General features: G+C 39.9%; 1 protein-coding gene and 1 pseudogene across 2 annotated transcripts in view; one reads left to right on the forward strand and one right to left on the reverse strand.

Moving 5' to 3' along the window:
- The window catches only part of ALDH1L2 (aldehyde dehydrogenase 1 family member L2), a 65,432-nt gene that overhangs the window by 28,350 nt on the left and 15,791 nt on the right, over positions 1-21,291 (forward strand). For both annotated transcript variants that reach the window (XM_001926587.7, XM_084957327.1), the window contains exons 11-17: positions 5,448-5,567; positions 6,411-6,538; positions 7,983-8,133; positions 10,880-10,950; positions 11,029-11,134; positions 19,260-19,347; positions 19,810-19,903. In XM_001926587.7, the coding sequence (XP_001926622.5) occupies positions 5,448-5,567; positions 6,411-6,538; positions 7,983-8,133; positions 10,880-10,950; positions 11,029-11,134; positions 19,260-19,347; positions 19,810-19,903 (758 nt within the window). The remainder of the gene's footprint in view (positions 1-5,447; positions 5,568-6,410; positions 6,539-7,982; positions 8,134-10,879; positions 10,951-11,028; positions 11,135-19,259; positions 19,348-19,809; positions 19,904-21,291) is intronic.
- On the reverse strand, positions 1,064-1,314 carry LOC102158073 (cytochrome c oxidase subunit 7B, mitochondrial pseudogene; annotated as a pseudogene).

Raw genomic sequence — 21,291 nt, forward strand, 5'->3', positions numbered from 1 at the left:
CTTTTCATGTGCTTATTGGCCATTTGTATATCTTCTTTGGAGAAATATATATTCAAATCCTTGGCCTGTTTTTAAGTTTACAAGGCCTTTCTATATTTTAGATACTGGACCCTAGTCAGATATATTATTTCTAAATATTTTCTCCCATTCTACAGGTTGTCTTTTCATTTTTTTTGATAGTGTCCTTTAACACACAGAAGTTTTAAAATTTGATTAAGTCTAATTTATCTCTGTTCCTTTGCCACTTGTGTTTCTATATGTCTATTTTATGGGTTTCTTTCTTTTTTTCTTTTTTCTTTTTCTTTTTTTTTTTTTGCTCCTTGATTCCTCCTTTACTGCTTTCTTTTTTGTTAAGTGATATTGTCTAGTATGCTAGTTTAACCTCTTCTCATTTCTTTTGCAGTATATTTTTAGTTATTTTCCTAGTGATTGCCTTGAGGATTCCCATAGACATTTTTCTTAAAACCTTCTAGCTCAGATTAATACCAACAAGTGTAGAAGAACTTTGCTACTGTGTAGCTCTGCTTCCAACCCTCTTATTTGTGCTATTATTGTCATGCAGATACATCTCTATACATTATATGTCCACTGGCGTAGTTTTATAGTCATTGCTCTGTGCAGTTGTCTTTTATTTTATTTTTTTTGTCTTTTTGCTATTTCTTGGGCCGCTCCCGCGGCATATGGAGGTTCCCAGGCTAGGGGTCCAATCGGAGCTGTAGCCACAGGCCTACGCCAGAGCCACAGCAACGTGGGATCCGAGCCGCGTCTGTGAGCTATACCACAGCTTATGGCAACGCCAGATCGCCCACTGAGCAAGGGCAGGGACTGAACCCGCAACCTCATGGTTCCTAGTCGGATTCGTTAACCACTGTGCCACGGCGGGAACTCCTGCAGTTGTCTTTTAAATCAGATAAGAGAAGGAAAGAACTTAAAAACAAATGCATTTTTTGAAGATTTCAAATATACTTTATTTCTTCAGTCATGCCATATTTTAATGGGTACAGAGAGCTTTTACTTGACATCAATTATGAGGTGGTTTTGAAACAATTCAGTATTAAACCAGTTAAGATGATTGCTCTTCTCTCCAGTCCTTTGGGGTGACTCTGCCAACAGGGGACAGGTTCCATTCAATTCTAATTTGTGTTGCAACACAGCAACACAGAAAGTGGCTCCACTAGCTAATATAGCATTACTATATTTGTCATGGAAATCAGGTGCCTGCTTCTGGTGGCTCCGCCTTGCCATTGTTTGCTGAATGCTTTGAACTCTGAGATGACTTAGTGCATTTTTGGCCAAGGGAAACGTCCTGAAGCTTTAGACAAAACTGCCGCAACTGCTAGCTTCTTGCAACTACACATTCAATACCTTTGCAAAGAGCCCTGAAAAAAAAAAAAAAAACCCCAAAACAAATGCATTTATACTGACTTATATTTACCTTTCTCAGTGTTCTTTATTTCTTCATGTAGATTTAAGTTACTATCTAGTGTCCTTTTGTTTCCACCTGGAGGACATCTTTTAGTATTAGTATTTTTTGAAAAGCAATGTGCTAGCAAAGAATTATCTCAGTTTTCGTTCATTTGGAAATGACATAATTTCTCCTTTGTTCTTAGAGGATATTTTTGCCATATATAGAATTTGGGGTTGACAGTCTTTCAGCACTTTGAATATGTCATCCTATTGCTTTCTGGCTTCCATGGTTTCTCAGGATGAATCATCTATTAATTTTATTGAGGATCCTTTTTATGTGATGAGTTGCTTCTCTCTTGCTGCTTTCAAATCTCTCTCTTTTGACCATTTTATTATGATGTGTCTAGGGGTGGATCTCTTTAAGATTTTTCTACTTGGAGTTTATTTATCTTCTTGGATGTGCAGATTAATGTTTTTCATCAAGTTTTGGACATTTTCAACCATTATTTCTTCAAATATTCTTTCTGCCCCCTTCTTCCTCTCTTCACATTCTGAGACTCTTATTCTGCATGTATTGGTACATTTGATGGTGTCCTGCAAGCTTCTGAGGCTCTGTTCATTTTGAAAATTCTTTTTCCTTCCTATTTCTCAGACTGAATGTATCTCTACTGACCTAATGTCTGGTGTGCTGATTCTTTCTTCTGCCTGCTTAAATCTACTGTTGAGCCCCTCTGGTGACTTTTGCACTTTTCAAATTTAGAATTTCTATTTGGTTCTTTTTTAATAATTCTTATCCCTTTATTGATATTCTCTGTTTGGAGAATATTCTGTTATTTTCATTTTATTTTTTATTTTTTGGCTGCACCCAGGTCATGTGAAAGTTCCTGGCCCAGAGATCGGGCTGGCACCACAGCATTGACCCAAGCCACATTAAGGACAATGCTGGATCCTTAACCTACTTTGCCATGAGGGAACTCCTCCTTTAATTCTTTAGACATACTTTCCTTTAGCTCTTTTAATATATTTATAAAAGCTTATTTAAAATCTTTGTGTAATAAATCCAATGTCTAATCTTCTTCTAAGTGATTTCTATTAACTGTCTCCCCCCCCCCCCCCCCCCCAGTGTATGGGCCTTTTTTGTTTGTTTGTTTCCTTGCATTTCTTATGATCTTTTGTTGAAAATTTGACCTTTTTGTTTTTGCTTTTTGTTTCATTTCATGGTATGTTTTCTTGGCCATGCCTGCAGCATGCAGAAGTTCCCAGGGTGGAGATCAAACCCATGCCACAGTAGTGACCCCGAGCCACTGCAGTGACAATGCCTGATCTTTAACCTACTGTGCCACAAGGAAATTCCAAAAAATAGACATTCTTAAATAATAGAATATGACAATTCTGGAAATCAGACCCCACCTACCTTCTTAGGTATTGTTGCTGCTGGTTGTTGTTGCTTTTTCTTTGTTTAGTGATTTTCCTGGACTAATTCTGCAAAGCTTGTATTCTTTGTTGTTTTCCACTACTTAAGTCTCTGCTTGGTTAACTGAGTAGTCAACTAATGGTTATACATAGATTTCTTTAAATTCCTTGAACCAGTAAGTCTCCCAGCTTTTAATGAGGGCTGTATGTTAGGGTATACCTTTAAAGCCCCAGCAAGCAGTTTACAATGCTTTCGTAGTCTTCACACATTTCTTACTTGCACAGAGTTTCAGGTCAGCCACAGGTAAGAAATTAGGGCTTTTAAAGCACATGCACAAGTCTTATACTAGATTGGTCTTCTAGATTCCCAGGAATATGTCAGAGCTTCTTAAAGATTCCTGTGGATATCTCATGCCCATTTTTCATTTTAAGTCCTTTGATCACCTATTTGTTAGCCCCAGTTGGTATTACAGCCTTGGGCAGCTACAATATTAAATAGTTGCCACTGATTATTTTGACGAACGCCTAGAGATAGGATGTTTATGTATAGAAAGCTCTGAATCAGGTCAAATTAAAATAAGCCCTGAGAATGGAGCTTTTCATGGAGCTACCAGGCCAAATAATAACAACTGTCTTGGAATGAGGCTTTTGGAGAGCTCAGACCAATTTTCTCCCTCATAGCTAATAGACTGCTGTTTTTCACAGCTCCCATACTTGCAAGGATGTTGATTTTCAAGTTACTGCAGAGCTGTCGAGAGAGATGGGAATGGGATAAATTAACATGCCACAAAGCTCACTGTTCTTATAAACATTCTTCTTGATTAAATGGATTCTTGCAAGCCTCTGATTAATTTCCAGAGTCCTGAGAAAAATAATTTTGACAGTATTTTCTATTGTCCACTTTTCTTTTTTCTAATGTTCTTTCAGATTTTCAAAGGTCCTTAATTTACTATTCCAGAAGTGCTTTTTATTCATTTTTTTAAAAATAAAAGGTAAGTTTGGAAAGCAGTTTAGCATCATCTGGTTGAGAACATGAATTTTGGAGTTAAACTAACCTAAATTTGAATCCAAGTAACATTGTTAGCTATGTGACCTTTGGCAAATTACTTAATTTCTCTAAGTTTCAGTTTCTTCGAATGTTAAATGGAATAATACTAACACCCAGGTGATAGGATTGCTGAGAGAATCAAATGTAAGACGTTTAGCATATTTCCAGAATGATGAGTTTATTTTTTAAATTTTTTAATTTTTTGCTCTTTAGGGTCTCACCAGTGGCATATGGAGATGCCCAGGATAGGAGTTGAATCGGAGCTACAGCTGCCAGCCTACACCACAGCCACAGCAACATGGGATCTGAGCCATGTCTGACCTACACCATAGCTCATGGCAACACCAGATCCCCAACCCACTGAGTGAGGCCAGGAATCAAACCAGCATCCTCATTGGTGCTAGTTAGATTTGTTTCTGCTGCACCACGATGGGAACTCCAAAATGATGAGTTTAAAAACTGGACTAGGAGTTCCTGTCGTGACTTAGTGAAAATGAATCTGACTAGTATCCATGAGGACACAGGATCGATCCCTGACCTCACTCTGGCATTGTTGTGAGCTGTGTTGCAGGTCACATATGTGGCTTGGATCTGGCATTGCTGTGGCTGTTGTGTAGGCCAGCAGCTGCAGGTCTGATTTGACCCCTAGCCTGGGAACCTCCATATGCCGCCAGTGTGGCCCTAAATAGACAAAAAAAAAAAAAAAAAAGAGGAAAAAAGAAAAGTGGACTACATGCAGGGGCTGAATACATCAATTCAGATTGTTTCCGTCATTATAACTTACACAAACAAATAGAAATATTCTATGGAACATGAGCAGTTGGTATTGGACAAGGCAAGATACCCCTCTTGCTATTTTTATTTCTTTTCTAAGCATCATCAATTTCTCTATATAAAATAGTTTCTTAAATTATTAAATTTCCTTTTTAATACCTTTCTTTGATGTGAAGTTTTATGCCAATAATGCTCTTTCACATGTTGTTTTAATTATTTCTCATATTTTTGAAAAAGTATTTCTCATATTAACTATATGAAATAGGTATATTATCTATATTTTGTTGAAAAAACTGAGATTAATAGGTTAATGGACTAGCCTAAATTCATTTGCTAGCTAATATTAGAGAGTACAATTTAAGCAACATATATGTAAGAGACCGAAAGTGAAAATAGAGAAAAACACAGGAAAGAAAACTTAAAATGGCACAAGTGTAAAAGGAAACTTACTGACAAAGGCAATTTCAAGATTTTAAATGACATCAGTGCCTGCATTTCACAGATGTTGCCACTAGATGGTGGTGTTTCCATTGTATGGTGGTCTCAGTTATCTTTCATCTCTATGAGAAAGAAAATCAGAGCTTTATAAAGTATAGCCTCCAGCACTTTAGTCATCACAGATGCTGACTCTCTGCTTCCATGGCAATCTGAGAATCATGAGGCCTAAATATTATGTATTCTTGTCTCTTCTGGAGTGTAAGCACTAGAATCCCATTGATTTAAATTTTCCCTCTGCATTAGTGAATAAGCTTCAAATGCATAAGCACAGAATCCATTGAGTCTATTAATATGATTTCTTTCTTAGGTTTCCAAGGAGGTCAATGAAATGACAGTAAAAATGCCATATCAGTGTTTCATAAATGGACAATTCACAGATGCTGATGATGGAAAGACCTATGACACTATCAACCCAACAGATGGATCTGTGAGTAATTATTTAGTGTGGGCAGTGGCCATTGATCATGGATTTTTTGTTTATATACAGTTATAAAACAAAGCAGTATTAAGAAGTTTCTTTATTCTGTTACTCGGCCACTGAGCACTCAATATATGTGTATTTCATGCATTTCTTTCAACTATTGAATTCTGGTACTGGCTCTTGTTAGCTATAGTAACCTACTTTGTAGAAGGAGTATTTGTGATGAAATTAGACAGAAGCTATACTTACACACATTAGAGGTATAATTTCACATAAAGCTATATGTGTGAAAAAAATCTTAGTCTCTGCAAGCGCATGGTGAGAAATTCAGCTTCCCTAAGGCACAAGAAGAAATAGTTACAGTTTCCTAAATGTGTCTTCCTGTAGTGTAGCCTGACATGAGAAGCAGCAAATTTTAGACTCACAATTTTCATGGTAAAATTGTTTCTTTCAGAGTTCCTGTCATGGCTCAGAATCCACCTAGTATCCATGAGGATACGGGTTTGATCCCTGGCCTTACTCCGTGGTTGAAGGATTTGGAGTTGCAGTGAACTGTGGTATATAGGTCGCCGACATGGCTAGGATTCTGTGTTAGGCTGTGGTGTAGGCCAGCAGCTGCAGCTCCAATTTGACCCCTAGCCTGGGAACTTCTGTGTTCCACAGGTGTGACACTAAAAAGCAAAAAAAAAAAAAATTGTTTCTTTGTCTTTACTATATTACTGGAAGTATTCATTTTCTATCAGAAAAAAATTCTTTGGATTTTGTAATATAATATTAATTCCAAGAAACATATTTTTGTATCTCTTTATATAAATAACCCATAATTTATTTTTGCTTGTATTGAAATAGATAATATGCAAAGTATCCTATGCTTCTTTGGTGGATGTTGATAAAGCAGTAGCCGCAGCAAAAGATGCTTTTGAAAATGGTGAATGGGGAAGAATGAATGCACGAGAAAGAGGAAGATTGATGTACAGGTATGTTTTTAAGAATGCAAGTCTGTGGCCTTCAGATATTGACTAACATTGCCAAGATTTTAAAAACTTCCTCTGAGCATTTTAGTATGCACCAATTATACAGCATGTCTTTTGTTACTTGCATCCTATAAAATCCCATGTATATGAGTTGCTGATTTTTGTAATCTTGTTTGTTTTTGTCTGTGTCCCTGTACGAGAAGCTTAATGAAGGACTACGTAGGTACAAAGATGTGAGCCAAGGTCAAGGGAATCCAGCAAAGGATCATGAAGCATCCAGTAGAGATAGAATGGGGGACGCGGCTCCTCCTCCAAGGCATGAAGGGACAGAGGGAGGAGCTGATACTAGAATCTGGCAAGATCAATAGCTGTGGAAGTCTCTGCAGCTGTCAAACTACACATCATCAGTGGGACAGCCAGGGGATTCAACCCCCGACCACTTTCTTCTCCAGTTTGCCATTTTCCAGCCATGCCTCCTGTTGGCCTCTCATTAGCCAAGCCCAGGGAGAGCGCATGGGAGCCTTTGAGGTAGTCTATAAAGGTCATCCTCCAGGGAGTCCCAGAGCAGGGTGGAGAGTGGAGCAGGAACAGCCCATGGAGAATATCCAGCACCCTGCAGTTTCCAAAGACAGATTTTAAACCTATTTGACGTGCAGCAAGTTGGAACAAGGAGGAAAAACACTAAGGCCCAGGAAGGGTATTACACATTGTAGCTGAGCGTGCCAAGAGCAATTAGATTCAGTCATGAGTTCAGTTTTCTATTTACTGAAAGCCAAATAGCAGACCTTGGAAGAGATATTAGGAGAGGAGGATGTCAAGCCTGACTTCGGAATGGTTCAAAGGGAAAAGCTCAGAAAACACTGAAGGAAGGAAGGGAAACAAATGGAGTTGAACGCAAAAGGTGAATTTGGACTCTTTTGTAGTCATAAGACAGTCCTACACTTATCTTGCCATAGAACCTAGAAACCAAACAGATAGCTGCTGTGGTGTTTGTAATTCATTCCGTGTTTGACTTGTCCTCAGTTAGTGTTGGAAATATTTCTATACCAGCCAGAAACTCCCAGATGTTCGTGGGATCTCAAGGGGTGTGAGTTGCCCTCGAACATCTCCCTGTATAGTCACGAACTATCTGCATTCCTTCCCCCTGTTTTCTCTCACTGACCTCCTTTGATTACTGTGGCTCAATCCCTGTTTCACTTCTTATACATCGAGGATGCAGGCGATACAGACGTCCAACACCCTCTGCTTCTGCATTACAACCCTGACAACAAATTACTTATGAAATTATTTGTTTAATGTCTGAGTTCGCTGCTAGGCCATATTCTCCGTGAGGACAGAGACCTGGCCCATGTGGGTTCACCTCTGAATTCTCAGCCCTTAGGACTGTGCCCTTTACATAGTAGAGACTCAATATGTGTTGAATGGATTTCTTTCACTGACGAAACAGACTTGCAGACCTCCTGGAAGAGAACCAAGAAGAGCTGGCAACCATTGAAGCCCTTGATTCAGGGGCCGTCTATACCTTGGCTCTGAAGACTCACATCGGAATGTCCGTGCAAACATTTAGATATTTTGCTGGCTGGTGCGACAAAATTCAGGTAAGCGCAAATATTATTTGTCTCCGTGTAGATCATTCCCAAAGGAAAAGAGATGAATGTTTATTAGTTTGTAAGAAGGCTGTGTCAGAGCCATCTCTTGCATAGGTTTTCTCTTTAATCCCTTTAATCATCATCTGCAGTAAGTAGGTAGCTGTTAACTCTTGTTACAGGTAAGGAAACTAAGGCTTGATGACAGTCAAGGACTTATCTATGGTCGCGCAGTGAGTAAACCATAGAGCTAGGATTTGAACTCAGGATCCTCTGGACCTAAAATCTAATCATATTCTTTGTACTTTACTATAATGTCTCCCGAGAGCAGCCAGTAGTGTTGTTGGCATACAGAGAGATCCTTGGTATCGTGGAGGTACTGGAAACTCAAACGCTCACAGAGTTCAGAGAGCTGACACGGGCTATGCAGACCAGTTATAAGAAAGAATTTTTTAAAGACACAAGCACAATAAAAATTTCCATTTCCTTGTTTCTATAACAAAATAAATAGCACGAGTGTGATGATAAATGGCAGCTACCCTTGGCTTTGGTATTGGATCCAAAGAGAAAGTTCAAAGTCAGGGCTTGCAGCAAACAGCAGAATGCATGCCCCTCACAGACTCGTGGTAACCACGAAAGCACCGGCCATCACAGCTGCATTCCCCGTAGCGAGGAGGATGTGGGGAAGAGGGAGAAAAGTAAAAGGACTTTGAAAAGCTTTCCCAAGCTCCCTACACCTTGTGTTTATATCTCCCATCGGCCACCTCTTGCTGCTGAGGAGACTGGGAAACATGATGTTTTATCTGGGCACGTTGCTGCCACCACAATTAATGTAGTCAGAGTCCTGGTTCCAAGCCTCACCTCTGCCACTTACCAGCTGTTGTTGTTAAAATTATTTACCTCTCTCAGCCTTACTTTCCTCATCTGTAAAATGGTCTCAATAATATGGTATAATAACACAATATCTAATAATATGATCTATAACAATATATAATCTATGTTAATAAATTATATACTTATTTACAGATGATTATTAGCATAATAATATATGATAATAATAATACGATACCTCACAAGTTCTCTAATGAGGATTAGAAATGAGCATGCATATACTACAGGATTAAAGTCTGCAGCATGGTAGGTCTTGCACATGAATTTAGGTTTTATTATTGTTCAGCCACAAAGTGATACCTATCTAAGCATTTAACGATAGTGGTTCAAGTCCATTCTTTATCCTGGATTATGGAATCCCCATTGCTCTGGAACCCAAACATTGATTTGTCTGATTATTTCAAACTCATTTGGTGCCACAGCCTGACCTGAACCAACATGAGTCTATAATCTTTGTTTATATCACTTAGAGTGAATATTCCTATTTCCACTGAATAAATATTAATGTGTTTGATCATGGGGGGGCTCCCCCAGACCTTACTGGAGGTTATAGATAATATAACACTTCATAAGATGTATGCATTATATTTTGTTCCTAAAGTCAAAAAATGCTGAATCCCAAACACACTTGGCCTCAAGGGTTTCAGATAAGAGATAATATATGTACTTGTGTTAGCAACAACTGTCATATTTTAATGTTTTAAATATTTACTGTCACGAATCAGCCGGGATGAAGTGTGGCTGCATGTAATAGAAAACCCAGTTAAGAAGTTTGGTCTTGTCCATCATTCAAGGAGTCCAAAGGCAGGCCATCAGGTCTAGTGTGTGAGATGAGGATGCCTTCTCTGTCTCTGCCAGTCCACCCTCAGCAGCACATGCTCTCTGCCCTCATAGCTGCCTCATGGTCTCATGATGGCCACTGCAGTGCCAGCCTTTTTAAGTAACATTCTGATCAGAAAGCAGGAAGAAGTGAGAGTGGGGCAAGGGTAGAAACACCTGTCAGAGCTGAGTCAGCCTCCTTTAAAGCGCGTTCCCCTTCCAGTGCCTTGTGCTTACATCTTCCACTGAGCATCCCTATCTGCTGTGGGAACTCGGAGACAGCGCACTTTATCTGTGCACGTTGCCACCCCCATTATGAATACAGGATTTGTGTTACTAAGGACAGAGGGAAGATGGATATTGAGCAGTTAACATGCTCTGCCTTGCCAAGAAATCGGGACTGGAGGTGACTTCGTTTGAGTAATGTTTATTCTCCTGTGTCCCAGTTCTTTCAAGAAAGAAATAGCAGTTCCTTTTTAGGTGTGGATATATTTCTTATAAATTAAATGCTACTTTTCTTTTCTTCTTCTTTTTTTTTTTTGGCTGCATGTGGAAGTTCCTGGGCCAGGGATCAAACCTGTGCCACAGCAGTGATCTAGGTGGCTGCAGTGACAATGCTGGATCCTTAACCTGCTGCGCCACAAGAGCATTTCAAACACTGGTTATTTTATTATCAGCTAAGAAAAAAGAAGAGAAGATTGGCGTTCCCATTGTGGCTCAGCAGGTTAAGAACCTGACATGGTCTCTGTGGGAATGTGGGTTCAATCCCTAGCCTTGCTCAGTGGGTTAAGGATCTGGTATTGCTGCAAGCTGTAGCATAGGTTGCAGATGTGGCTTGGAGCTGGCGTTGCTGTGCTTATGGCAGAGGCCACAGCTGCATCTCTGATTCACCCCCTGGACTGGGAACCTTCCGTATACCGTGGGTGCAGACTTGAGGGAAAAAAAAGGAAAAGAAAAAGGAAAAAACAAGAGGAGGAGACAGAAAATGGATTCTTTGCGTTTATTCACTTAAATCTGTAAAACAACATCAACCTTTTTTCTTCTTTAGGGTTCTACAATTCCCATCAACCAGGCCCGTCCAAATCGCAATCTGACCTTCACCAAGAAGGAGCCAATCGGGTAAGGCAAGGAGAGTGTCTCTGAGTGACGTTTTCATTAGTTCGAGAGGACTGAGGATATCTGTTTCTCCCCCCACAGTGTCTGTGCCATCATCATTCCCTGGAACTACCCGCTGATGATGCTGGCATGGAAAAGTGCTGCATGTTTGGCAGCCGGCAATACCTTAGTGCTCAAGCCAGCACAGGTAAGACAACTGGGGCCAGGTGCAGCCTCTCCTCCTCTCTTAGTTATTAAAACTGGAGACATACATTTACAAATATCATGTCTTTAAACAAAAACGAGATCATCTCTTGTAACATCTTTTCATATATCATGGGCATCTTTTCGTATTAGCAGATATTTCTTTTTAATAGAATACTAATTTAGAACTTCCATACAATGGAACCAAGCAGAGTGTAAGTCACTGAAATCCATTGAATTTCCACACACTCATTCAGTTCTGGCAAAATGTCAAATGCCCAATAAAAAGGAAGTTATGTAGAGAAGCTATGAGGTGTCAAAAGAAAAAGTATGATGCAGGCATTCAAATTTTAATTATTAAAAATATTGCAAAGGTATGGAAGATGAGGGGAAGCATGCAAAAGATTGGGCATAATTGTGGCAGCTGTGTGAAAATATATACGTGTGGGAAATAAGGAAATAAAAAATAATTCAGATGATAGAGTTCTCAAAAACATCTTTTTAATGCTACAGTAGCTTTTCAAGAAAAAAAATACATGGCCAACCTAACACCTGGCTAAGACTTTCTGCATAGTAGTAGACAGTGAGGTACCCGACTTGTAGAGAAAACTCAGTGTCTATTCTAGGAGAGTTTGCAGTTTGTTACATATTAACTATTCTTTCATTTCTTCTCTAGGTCTTAAAAAAATACAATTGCATTTAGCATAACTACCTATTCATGTGACCATACCATCTTGTTTTCCTCATTAGAAACAATTTAAGTAAAACAAAAGTTATACATTCAAAAAATTTTAAAACAAAGAATTCGATGGTGAAAAAAATCTCCCTCCTGTTTGCCCAGCTAACAAATTTTCCTCTCAGAGGCAACCAATGTAATTGTTATTTATTAGTTTTTAAAGTATTCTATAGATATCCTTTGCATATACAAACATCTGTTTTTAAATTAAATAAATATATAATTTTTATTTTTAAAATATATGTTTAACCCATTAAAAAACAGAGGAGAAGAGGAAATGCGTAATAGGTAATGAACAGGTATAAAGTTTCAGTTGTGCAAGATAAGTTCCAGAGGTCTGCTATACATCATTTTGCCTGTAGTTAACAATAGTGTATTGTGCACTTAACAGTTTGTTAAGAGGGCAGATGTCATGTTAAGTGTTGTTACCACAATATGAATTAAACTAAACTACACTAATAGCATTATATACATACTTACCAGAGGGCTTCCTTTTTAAAAAGTTTCCAATGTATGGATAAACAATATTTTATTTAACCAATACCTAATTAGTGGATATTTAGACTTTTCCACTCTTTTGCTACTGTAAACTGTGTTGCAGTTAATAACCTTTAAAGTATGGCATCGTGCACATGTGCAACTATCTTTATAGGGTATGTTCCTAGTAACAGCATCACGTAGGTAAAAGATACCTGTATTTGCGTGATAGATATTTGCTCATCCCTCCACGGGAATTGAACAGTTCACCATCCCTCTGCATGAGTGCTATTTCTCCCAAGCATCACCCCTCATCAAATAGCAAGAAGCTAGTAGAGTGAAGAGAGGAGGCAGATAACCTAGCTTAGTGGTGCTCAGTCCTGGCTGCACATTAGAATTGTTTGGAGTTCTCTCTTTTAAAAATCCTGATATTGGGGGAGTTCCCGTCGTGGCGCAGTGGTTAACGAATCCGACTAGGAACCATGAGGTTGCGGGTTCGGTCCCTGCCCTTGCTCAGTGGGTTAACGATCCGGCGTTGCCGTGAGCTGTGGTGTAGGTTGCAGACGCGGCTCGGATCCCGCGTTGCTGTGGCTCTGGCGTAGGCCAGTGGCTACAGCTCCGATTCAACCCCTAGCCTGGGAACCTCCATATGCCACGGAAGTGGCCCAAGAAATAGCAACAACAACAACAACAACAACAACAACAACAAAAAGACAAAAAAAATAAAATAAAATAAAATAAAAAAAAATCCTGATATTGGTCCCACTCTGATTTAACTGATCTAGGTCAGAGGCCAGGCATGGGTATTACTTAAAATCTTCACGTGAGTTTCTAAGGAACAGCAGGGCTGAGAACCAGTGAGAGTGCTCATCATCAGAGTTCCAGTGATTATATACAGTGTTCAGAACTTAGAGGGAGTTCCCGGAACGGCGCAGTGGAAACAAATCCAACTAGGAACCATGAGGTTCTGGGTTTGATCCCTGGCCTCGCTCACTGGGTTTAGGATCTGGCGTTCTGTGAGTTGTGATGTAGGTTGCAGATGTGGCTCGGATCTGGCATTGCTGTGGCTGTGGTGTAGGCCAGCAGCTGCAGCTCCCATTTGACCCCTAGCCTGGGAACTTCCATATGCTGCAGGTGCAGCCCTAAAAAGAAGAAAAAAAAATTACAGACATATTTTGAGGGAACACTTGTTGCCAGTGACAATGAAAAGACTTCTGACTCCATGGAAATTACAATGTGGCTCTATCTGTGATTTAAACGTGATAGTTTAATAATCAATGATAATTTTAATCCAGAGAATAAAAGACCCCAAATTGCCATTGTTACATGGGAGATATCTTTTTATTACAGTGTGAAACCATTGATAGTATGAAGGCTCTGTGGGAATGTCAGGGCTGAACCGGATAGCTTTTCCCTCTTGTATTACTGTATAAGAAGGTACAGATCTCCATGGCCTAAACCAGTTGCGGTCTGCCAGGTTCTAACAATAACCTAACCTTTAGTAATGATCTGCTTTTGCCTAGAACGCTGCTAAATGCTCTCCCGTATATGATTTAAACCTATACTCCTGCCATAATAAAAACTTATATTCCAACTGGTTAGCTGAATGAAAGAAAGCCAATAGAAATGAAAAAGGATGCGATAAGAATGGAACAATTTGTTGTATTTATTAATGGCTTAAAATATTGTTATTCTTACTTTAAAAGAATTATCATTCATTCAGGATAGTTTTTAAAAAGTCTTTCTAATTATGACAACTTCATATAAAGGCATCATAATATATGCTTTGGGCTAGGATTTTTTTTTTTTTCTTGCCTTTTCTAGGGCCGCTCCCACGGCACATGGAGGTTCCCAGGCTAGAGGTCCAATCGGAGCTGTAGCCGCCGGCCTATGCCACAGCCACAGTAATGCGGGATCCGAGCCACGTCTGCAACCTACACCACAGCTCACAATACCATGGCGACACCGGATCCTTAACCCACTGAGCAAGGCCAGGGACCGAACCTGCAGCCTCATGGTTCCTAGTCAGATTCGTTAACCACTGCGCCATGACGGGAACTCCCGGGCTAGGATTGTTTTTAACTGAAGTAGATATAAATCTACTATGTGAAATACCTTCTTGACAATTTCAGTGTTTGGGGGTTTGAAATTTCTTATCAAGTCTAACTAGATTGCCATGTTTTAAAAACCTCGCAATGTTTATCGCCGTAGACCTGTTACCAGAGGGAGGACAAATGTTAACCGTGCCCTTTTCTTGTCATTTGCTTGTGTTCACCCTACTAGTGTTATTGATGATACAGTTTTTATACAGATTCTTTTTTAGTCACTTGACCATTTTATAAAGTTTGCATTAGTTAAAACAACAATATAGACTGTGAATCCATGCAAGCATGTACCCAGGCCTGAAAACTTCAACACATGGCCGTCTTATGAAAGCACATGAGCAAGTCAGGAAACCACTGTCTTTCCCTTGGCCTGTGAGCTCCTAGTTTTTCCTAGGACACCACACATATCTCTGTGCCCAGGGATCATCTAACTTTCACTCAGACAGAGTGAGAATACCATTACCCAGCCACATAATAAATGTTAGCTGTGTTTGATTTCTTTCGTATCTGTCTCTGTTAAAATATATAAATAGAAGCGCAACTATTCTTTATTCACAACTCAATTTTTGCACATTCCATTTTTTGAAGCCAAGCTAACAGAGTACTAATTTAAGACTTAATCAGCTTTGCTTTGTAAGGGTGTAAAAATATGCCTTTCATTTTGCTTCTGAGATCGGCATTGCTGCAATAGATCTTTAAAGCGAGATCCATAATTAGGCCCCCCATTTTTTGTAAAAAGAAAGAGAAAATAAGCATGTGTTCATTTGAGCAAAAGGAAACATAGGAAGGATAAATCAGACTAAAGAGCTTGATTAACTTCAAGTCAGGGGAGGATGAGGAGGAAAGTATGGGGGGAGGGTGCACAGGAGAATAACACTTCTCTGAAGGTACTTTTTTTGGTTTCTTTTCAATTTCTTTTTCTTTTTTGTCTTTTTAGGGCTGCATCTGTGACACATGGAGGTTCCCAGGCTAGGGGTCAAGTTGGAGCTGTAGCCACTGGCCTACACCTCAGATCTGAGCTGTCCCTGTGACCTACACCACAGCTCACAGTAACGCCAGATCCTTAACCCACTGAGCGAGGCCAGGGATTGAACCTGTGTCCTCGTGGATGCTAGTCAGATTCGTTTCCACTGAGCCATGACAGGAACTCCTGAAGGTACTTTTGTACAGGACTTGTTTGTTGGAAGCGTGTTTCCCATCCTGTCAGCAATGACAGCAAATGAACAAGTTAAAAAAAGAAATATAATCAACATAGATGGGGCAAACAAAACGTATAAAATACTTTTTGTGTGTGTGTGTGTATTTTTGCTATTTTCTTGGGCCACTCCTGCGGCATATGGAGGTTCCCAGGCCAGGGGTCGAATCGGAGCTGTAGCCACTGGCCTACGCCAGAGCCATAGCAACACGGGATCCAAGCTGCGTCTGCGACCTACACCACAGCTCACGGCAACTCCAGATCCTTAACCCACTGAGCAAGGCCAGAAATCGAACCTGCAACCTCATGGTTCCTAGTCGGATTCATTAACCATTGAGCCACAACGGGAACTCCAAAAATACCGTTTTTGCATACCAACCAAAAAATCAGGTAAAGCCATATTTCAAATGAATAACATCACCACACCAGAGAGGGTGATGAAGCATCAACTCCGGTAGCTTTTGACGGACCTTTGGACTGTATGTGCTCAGACTAGAGGCAAAAACACTGCAAATAAGTATTGAAGTTAGTAGGCTTCATAGGAATATGGCTTACTAACTCTCACATTACTTTCAAAACATTTTAGCATTAAGCAAATAAGTCAATATGTGGATACTGGGAGCTGTGTTTCTCGCTGTTGGAGAAGAGAGTTCCAGAGATGAAAAGAATGGAGGAGAGGATGAGTCCTGGGCTATTGGATGGGCCTGTCAGTGTAAAGTCATGGGTTTTCATCTCTTCAGAGGGCTAGATAAAGAAATGCCTATCAGTATGTGTGGGGATAGATAGATAGATGTAGACAGATAGGTATGTGTGTGTGTGTGTGTGTATACACATCTGTTTCCCAGCCCTGTCTGCTGAGAGGGCCTGGAAGCAATGGCATTTTGATAGTGTCCAGATCTTTGTTTCAAAAATTTTCAAAAATTTTATTCACAGCCCTGTTGACACCAAATGTGGTGTGGGATTTCTTTCTTTCCCTTTCTTTCTTTCTTTCTTTCTTTCTTTCTTTCTTTCTTTCTTTCTTTCTTCCTTCCTTCCTTCCTTCCTTCCTTCCTTCCCTCCCTCCCTCCCTCCCTCCTTTTCTTTCTCTTTCTTTCTTTCTTTCTTTCTTTCTTTCTTTCTTTCTTTCTTTCTTTCTTTCTTTCTTTCTTCCTTTCTTTCTTTCTTTCTTTCCTTCCTTCCTTCCCTCCTTCCCTCCCTCCCTCTCTCCCTTCCCTTCCCCTTCCTTCCTTCCATCCTTCCATCCTTCCTTCCTTCCTTCCTTCTTTCCTTTCTCTCTCTCTCTCTCTCTTTCTTTCTTTCTTTCCTTTCAATACCACCTATCCCTAACTCTCCAGACACCAACTGGATGTCCTACAAGTCCATTCCATTCTAATGCTGATGACCTGGAGTTTCAGCACAGACACAGACCCCACAGGTGAAGGGCTCAGCCCCACAGGACTGCCCCACCTTGAGACACCATTTGCAAGCCTTGGGCCTCCCAACCTTCTGATCAACTGGCTGTAAATTCATAGGTTTTTTGACCCCATCCTCTGATGAGATAATTTACTAGAATGGCTCCCAGAATTTAAAAGTACCTTACTTATTGTCACTTGTTTATTATAAAGGATGTAACGAAGAACACAAATGAACTGTCAGATGATGAGGTACATAGGGTGAATCTGGAAGGATCTTCTGTCCCCATGGAGTTCACATGTGCCCCCCCTCCCATTACGTAGTTGCACGCACCAACCCAGTAACTCTCTGAGCCCTGCTGTTGAGGGGCTTTTATGAAAATTTCATTTCATAGATGTGATTGATTGAATCATTGGCTATTGATGATTCAACTCAACCTACAGCCCCTCTCCTCTGAGAAAATTCCAACTCTGTAATCATGGCCTGGTATTTATGGCAACCAGATCCCATCCTGAAGCTACCAGCTAGGGGCTCCCAGCTACCAGCCATATCATTAGTATACAAAAGGCACTTTTTAACTGAATTGAAAAGTTTTAGGAACTGTGTGCCAGGACCTAAAGAAAAAGAATATTATATATTTCACATTGTATTGCAATTTTAAAATACTATTCTGCACTAAAAAATCTCAGCCTCTTGAAAAAATGATGGGAGCACAGAAAATACAAGGTGTTGCAGGCCAAAAAAAGCAAGGAAGTGCTCAAAGAATGATTGGGACATGTCAGAAAGGCACAGGATTCACAGTAGAGAGACTCCCATCAGCCAAGGCTGGAACAATTTGAACCTCAGAAGAAATAATAGCAAAAGATTATAACCATTTAAATAAAGTAAGAATCCATCAGTTCACATTGATATTAAATTAATTAAAGAGAAGGGAAAGCTCTTGTAGTGAAAAGCCAATTAATACTCATAGGAGAAATGGAATTAGAAAATCACCATTTAGCAGCCATCATAATAATTGATTCAGAGAGGAATCATCGGTGGATGCTAAAACTATCGGAAGTTTGAAGAGTAATTGAATATTTAAAGTCTTGAAGTATCTCCCTAGAAAATATTTATGAACTATAAAGTGTAGAGCAGTAACTTGCAGTGATCAAGCCTGGCAGGTCACCTTAACTGAGTGATCAAAGTTAATATTTCGAAGATTGGGATTATTTGCCAGCAGGTTCCTATTGACATGATGCACCGAGAAGAATCCAGCATCACTCCTGTGATGTTGTTGCCAAAAGTGAATGACCTGGATCTAATCATGAGGAAACAGCAGGCAAATCCAGACAAAAGAACATTGTACAAAATAACTGGCCTGTGTTTATCGAAAATGTCAGTGTAAGAAAATATAAAAGAAAATCCAAAAACTCTTCCAGAGGAAAGGAGACTATAGACATGGTACATACATGCAATGCATGATCTCGGATTTTCTTTTTCTATAAAGCACAATATTGGGCTCCTGGTGAAAACTGCATAAAGAGTATAAATTAGGTATTCTGCCAGTTGTGAATTTCCTCATTTTGATCATTGCAATGTGGTTATGTAAAAGAATCCTTTGTTTTCGAGAAATGTGCACAAAAGTATTTAGACGTAAAGGGACACATCTATATATTACTCCTTAAACAGTTCAAAAACAGGGAGGAGTTCCCGTCGTGGCGCAGTGGTTGACAAATCCGACTAGGAACCATGAGGTTGCAGGTTCGATCCTTGGCCTTGCTCAGTGGGTTAAGGATCCGGTGTTGCCGTGAGCTGTGGTGTAGGTTGCAGACGTGGCTCGGATCCCGTGTTGCTGTGGCTCTGGTGTAGGCTGGCAGCTACAGCTCCGATTGGACCCCTAGCCTGGGAACCTCCATATGCCGCGGGAGCGGCCCAAGAAATGGCAAAAAGACAAAAAAGACAAAAAAGACAAAAAAAAAAAAAAAAAAAAAAAAAAAAAAACAAACAGAGAGAGAAGGAGGATAAAGCAAATTTAGTAAAATAGGAACATTGGAGGAATCTGGGTGATGGAGACAGAGGAATGCTTTGTCCTATTTTTGCAACTTTGCTGTAAGTCAGAACTTATGTTGAAATAAAAGAAAAAATAAAACGAACTCTCGTGCAGCCATAAGGGAAAGCTGGGTACTGATCAAAAGGACAGGACAGAGTCTGAAGAAGGTAATTGCTGTCTGCCTCTGCTCAGGTCACGCCCTTGACTGCTTTGAAGTTTGCAGAGCTCTCTGTTAAAGCAGGCTTTCCGAAGGGGGTCATCAACATCATTCCAGGCTCAGGTAAGCCCCCCAAGGACCCACTTTGTTGTAACTAATGACTGGTTCAAGGGTAGCTAAATGAGTGTTTTCTCACCAGGGTCTCGTTCTGACTCATGACTATATTAAAAGACGTTTACCAAACAGTCAAGTATAAACATACTTATCATGTGCTAAAACCGTAAAATGAGTAGGGTGGGAGGGGTGGGAATTGAACAACATTGTAAAACTACCCTAAGATGGCCCATTTCAATTTTTAAAAATTAAAGATCAAAAAACCAAGGTCCCCCCCATCTTTTGAGGGTACCAAAATCTGCATGGGAAACTTTATTCAGATTTTTGTCACTTTGTTACTAATAGAGAAAATGTAAAACTAAGATTTAAGCGAGAGCTTAGAAATCTCCTTTAACGAATTCAAAACATGAGAACCTTTTCCATAAGAATTTGACAGTGTTTTAATTCATAGATTTTCCCATAATTCCACAGGTGGCATAGCAGGACAGCGTCTTTCTGAACATCCTGATATCCGCAAACTTGGTTTCACTGGTTCCACTCCGATTGGCAAACAGATCATGAAGAGGTATTGGTTTTAGTGTGTTGATTTGCTAAAAATTCTGTTAAAACCAGGTTTTTGGTTATGTTTTTGCTTTTTTAAGTAGGGTGTTTTGGAGGGAGAAAAAAACACATCTAATTTAAAAGATGTATCTACAATAACAGCAGGGTATTGAAATGTTTGAATACAGTAAAATATCTGCCAAATTGTAAAGCCCCGAGTCAGTAAAACCAGAGCCATATTGAAATTCTGCAGGCTTCTGGTAGCTTTCACAATCCAGCACGAAACATTTTCCGTACTAAAGCTGTGGCCAAAGCTGTGTTTGTAGCTTAAGAAACTGAGAAGACATATAAATGATAAATCTGGATTACTTATAAAACGAAGTCCTAAAAAGAAGTAACATTAGTTCAGAAAAAAAATGCAAACCATCTAAATGTGCAAAATAAGGCAGTGGTTCAAGTATGTCAACATAATGGAACACCGTGCGGTCATATTCATGGAAAATTTTTAAGAGCATTCGAGTGTTGTTAAATGGTAAATGGAAAGAAAAATATGGTGTAAGATTGTGTATATTGGGTAATCCTAACTATGTTAAATAAGGCAAAGCTTGTGCTCGGACCCAGGCCAGAAATAAGTATATCTAAATGGTAAAAGAAAAAAAAAAAGTCATTGAACCATGGAATGGAACTTTTGGATTTTTTTCCCTCCTTTCTGAATTTTTAAGAATATTTAAAATACTTTTTTTGTGTGTCTCTTTTGTTTTTTAAGGGTCACACCCACGGCTTATGGAAGTTCCCAGGTTAAGGGCTGAATTGGAGCTGCAGCTGCCAGCCTACACCACAGCCATGGCAACATGGGATCCAAGCCACATCTATGACCTACACCACAGCTCACAGCAGTGCTGGATCCTTCACCCACTGAGTGAGGCCAGGGATCAAACCCTCATCCTCATGGATACTAGTTGGGTTCATTATTGCTGAGCCACAGTGGGAACTCCTAGAATACTTTAAATAACAATAGTTCTGCACGAAGGGAGAGTTGAACAGTATATTTCTAAAAACGGATATTTTTTCCCCCAGTGCTCCAATAATCTGGTTAAAGGTTAAATTCTTTGCCAGGACTTTATGTAATCCAAATTTATATACCTAAAGGATCTGAATTTACTTACGAGGACCTCTAATCATTTGACCACAGGATTTAAAAAGAAGGAGTTCCCGTCGTGGTGCAGTGGTTAACGAATCCGACTAGGAACCATGAGGTTGCGGGTTCGGTCCCTGCCCTTGCTCAGTGGGTTAACGATCCAGCGTTGCTGTGAGCTGTGGTGTAGGTTGCAGACTCGGCTCGGATCCCGAGTTGCTGTGGCTCTGGCATAGGCAAGGGGCTACAGCTCCGATTCGACCCCTAGCCTGGGAACC

The sequence above is a fragment of the Sus scrofa genome, chromosome 5 (assembly GCF_054392235.1).
Source record: "Sus scrofa isolate SSC_HxYL_T2T_F1_AM1 chromosome 5, Sscrofa_HxYL_maternal_Yorkshire_Landrace_v2.0, whole genome shotgun sequence".
Classification (NCBI taxonomy): Eukaryota; Metazoa; Chordata; class Mammalia; order Artiodactyla; family Suidae; genus Sus; species Sus scrofa.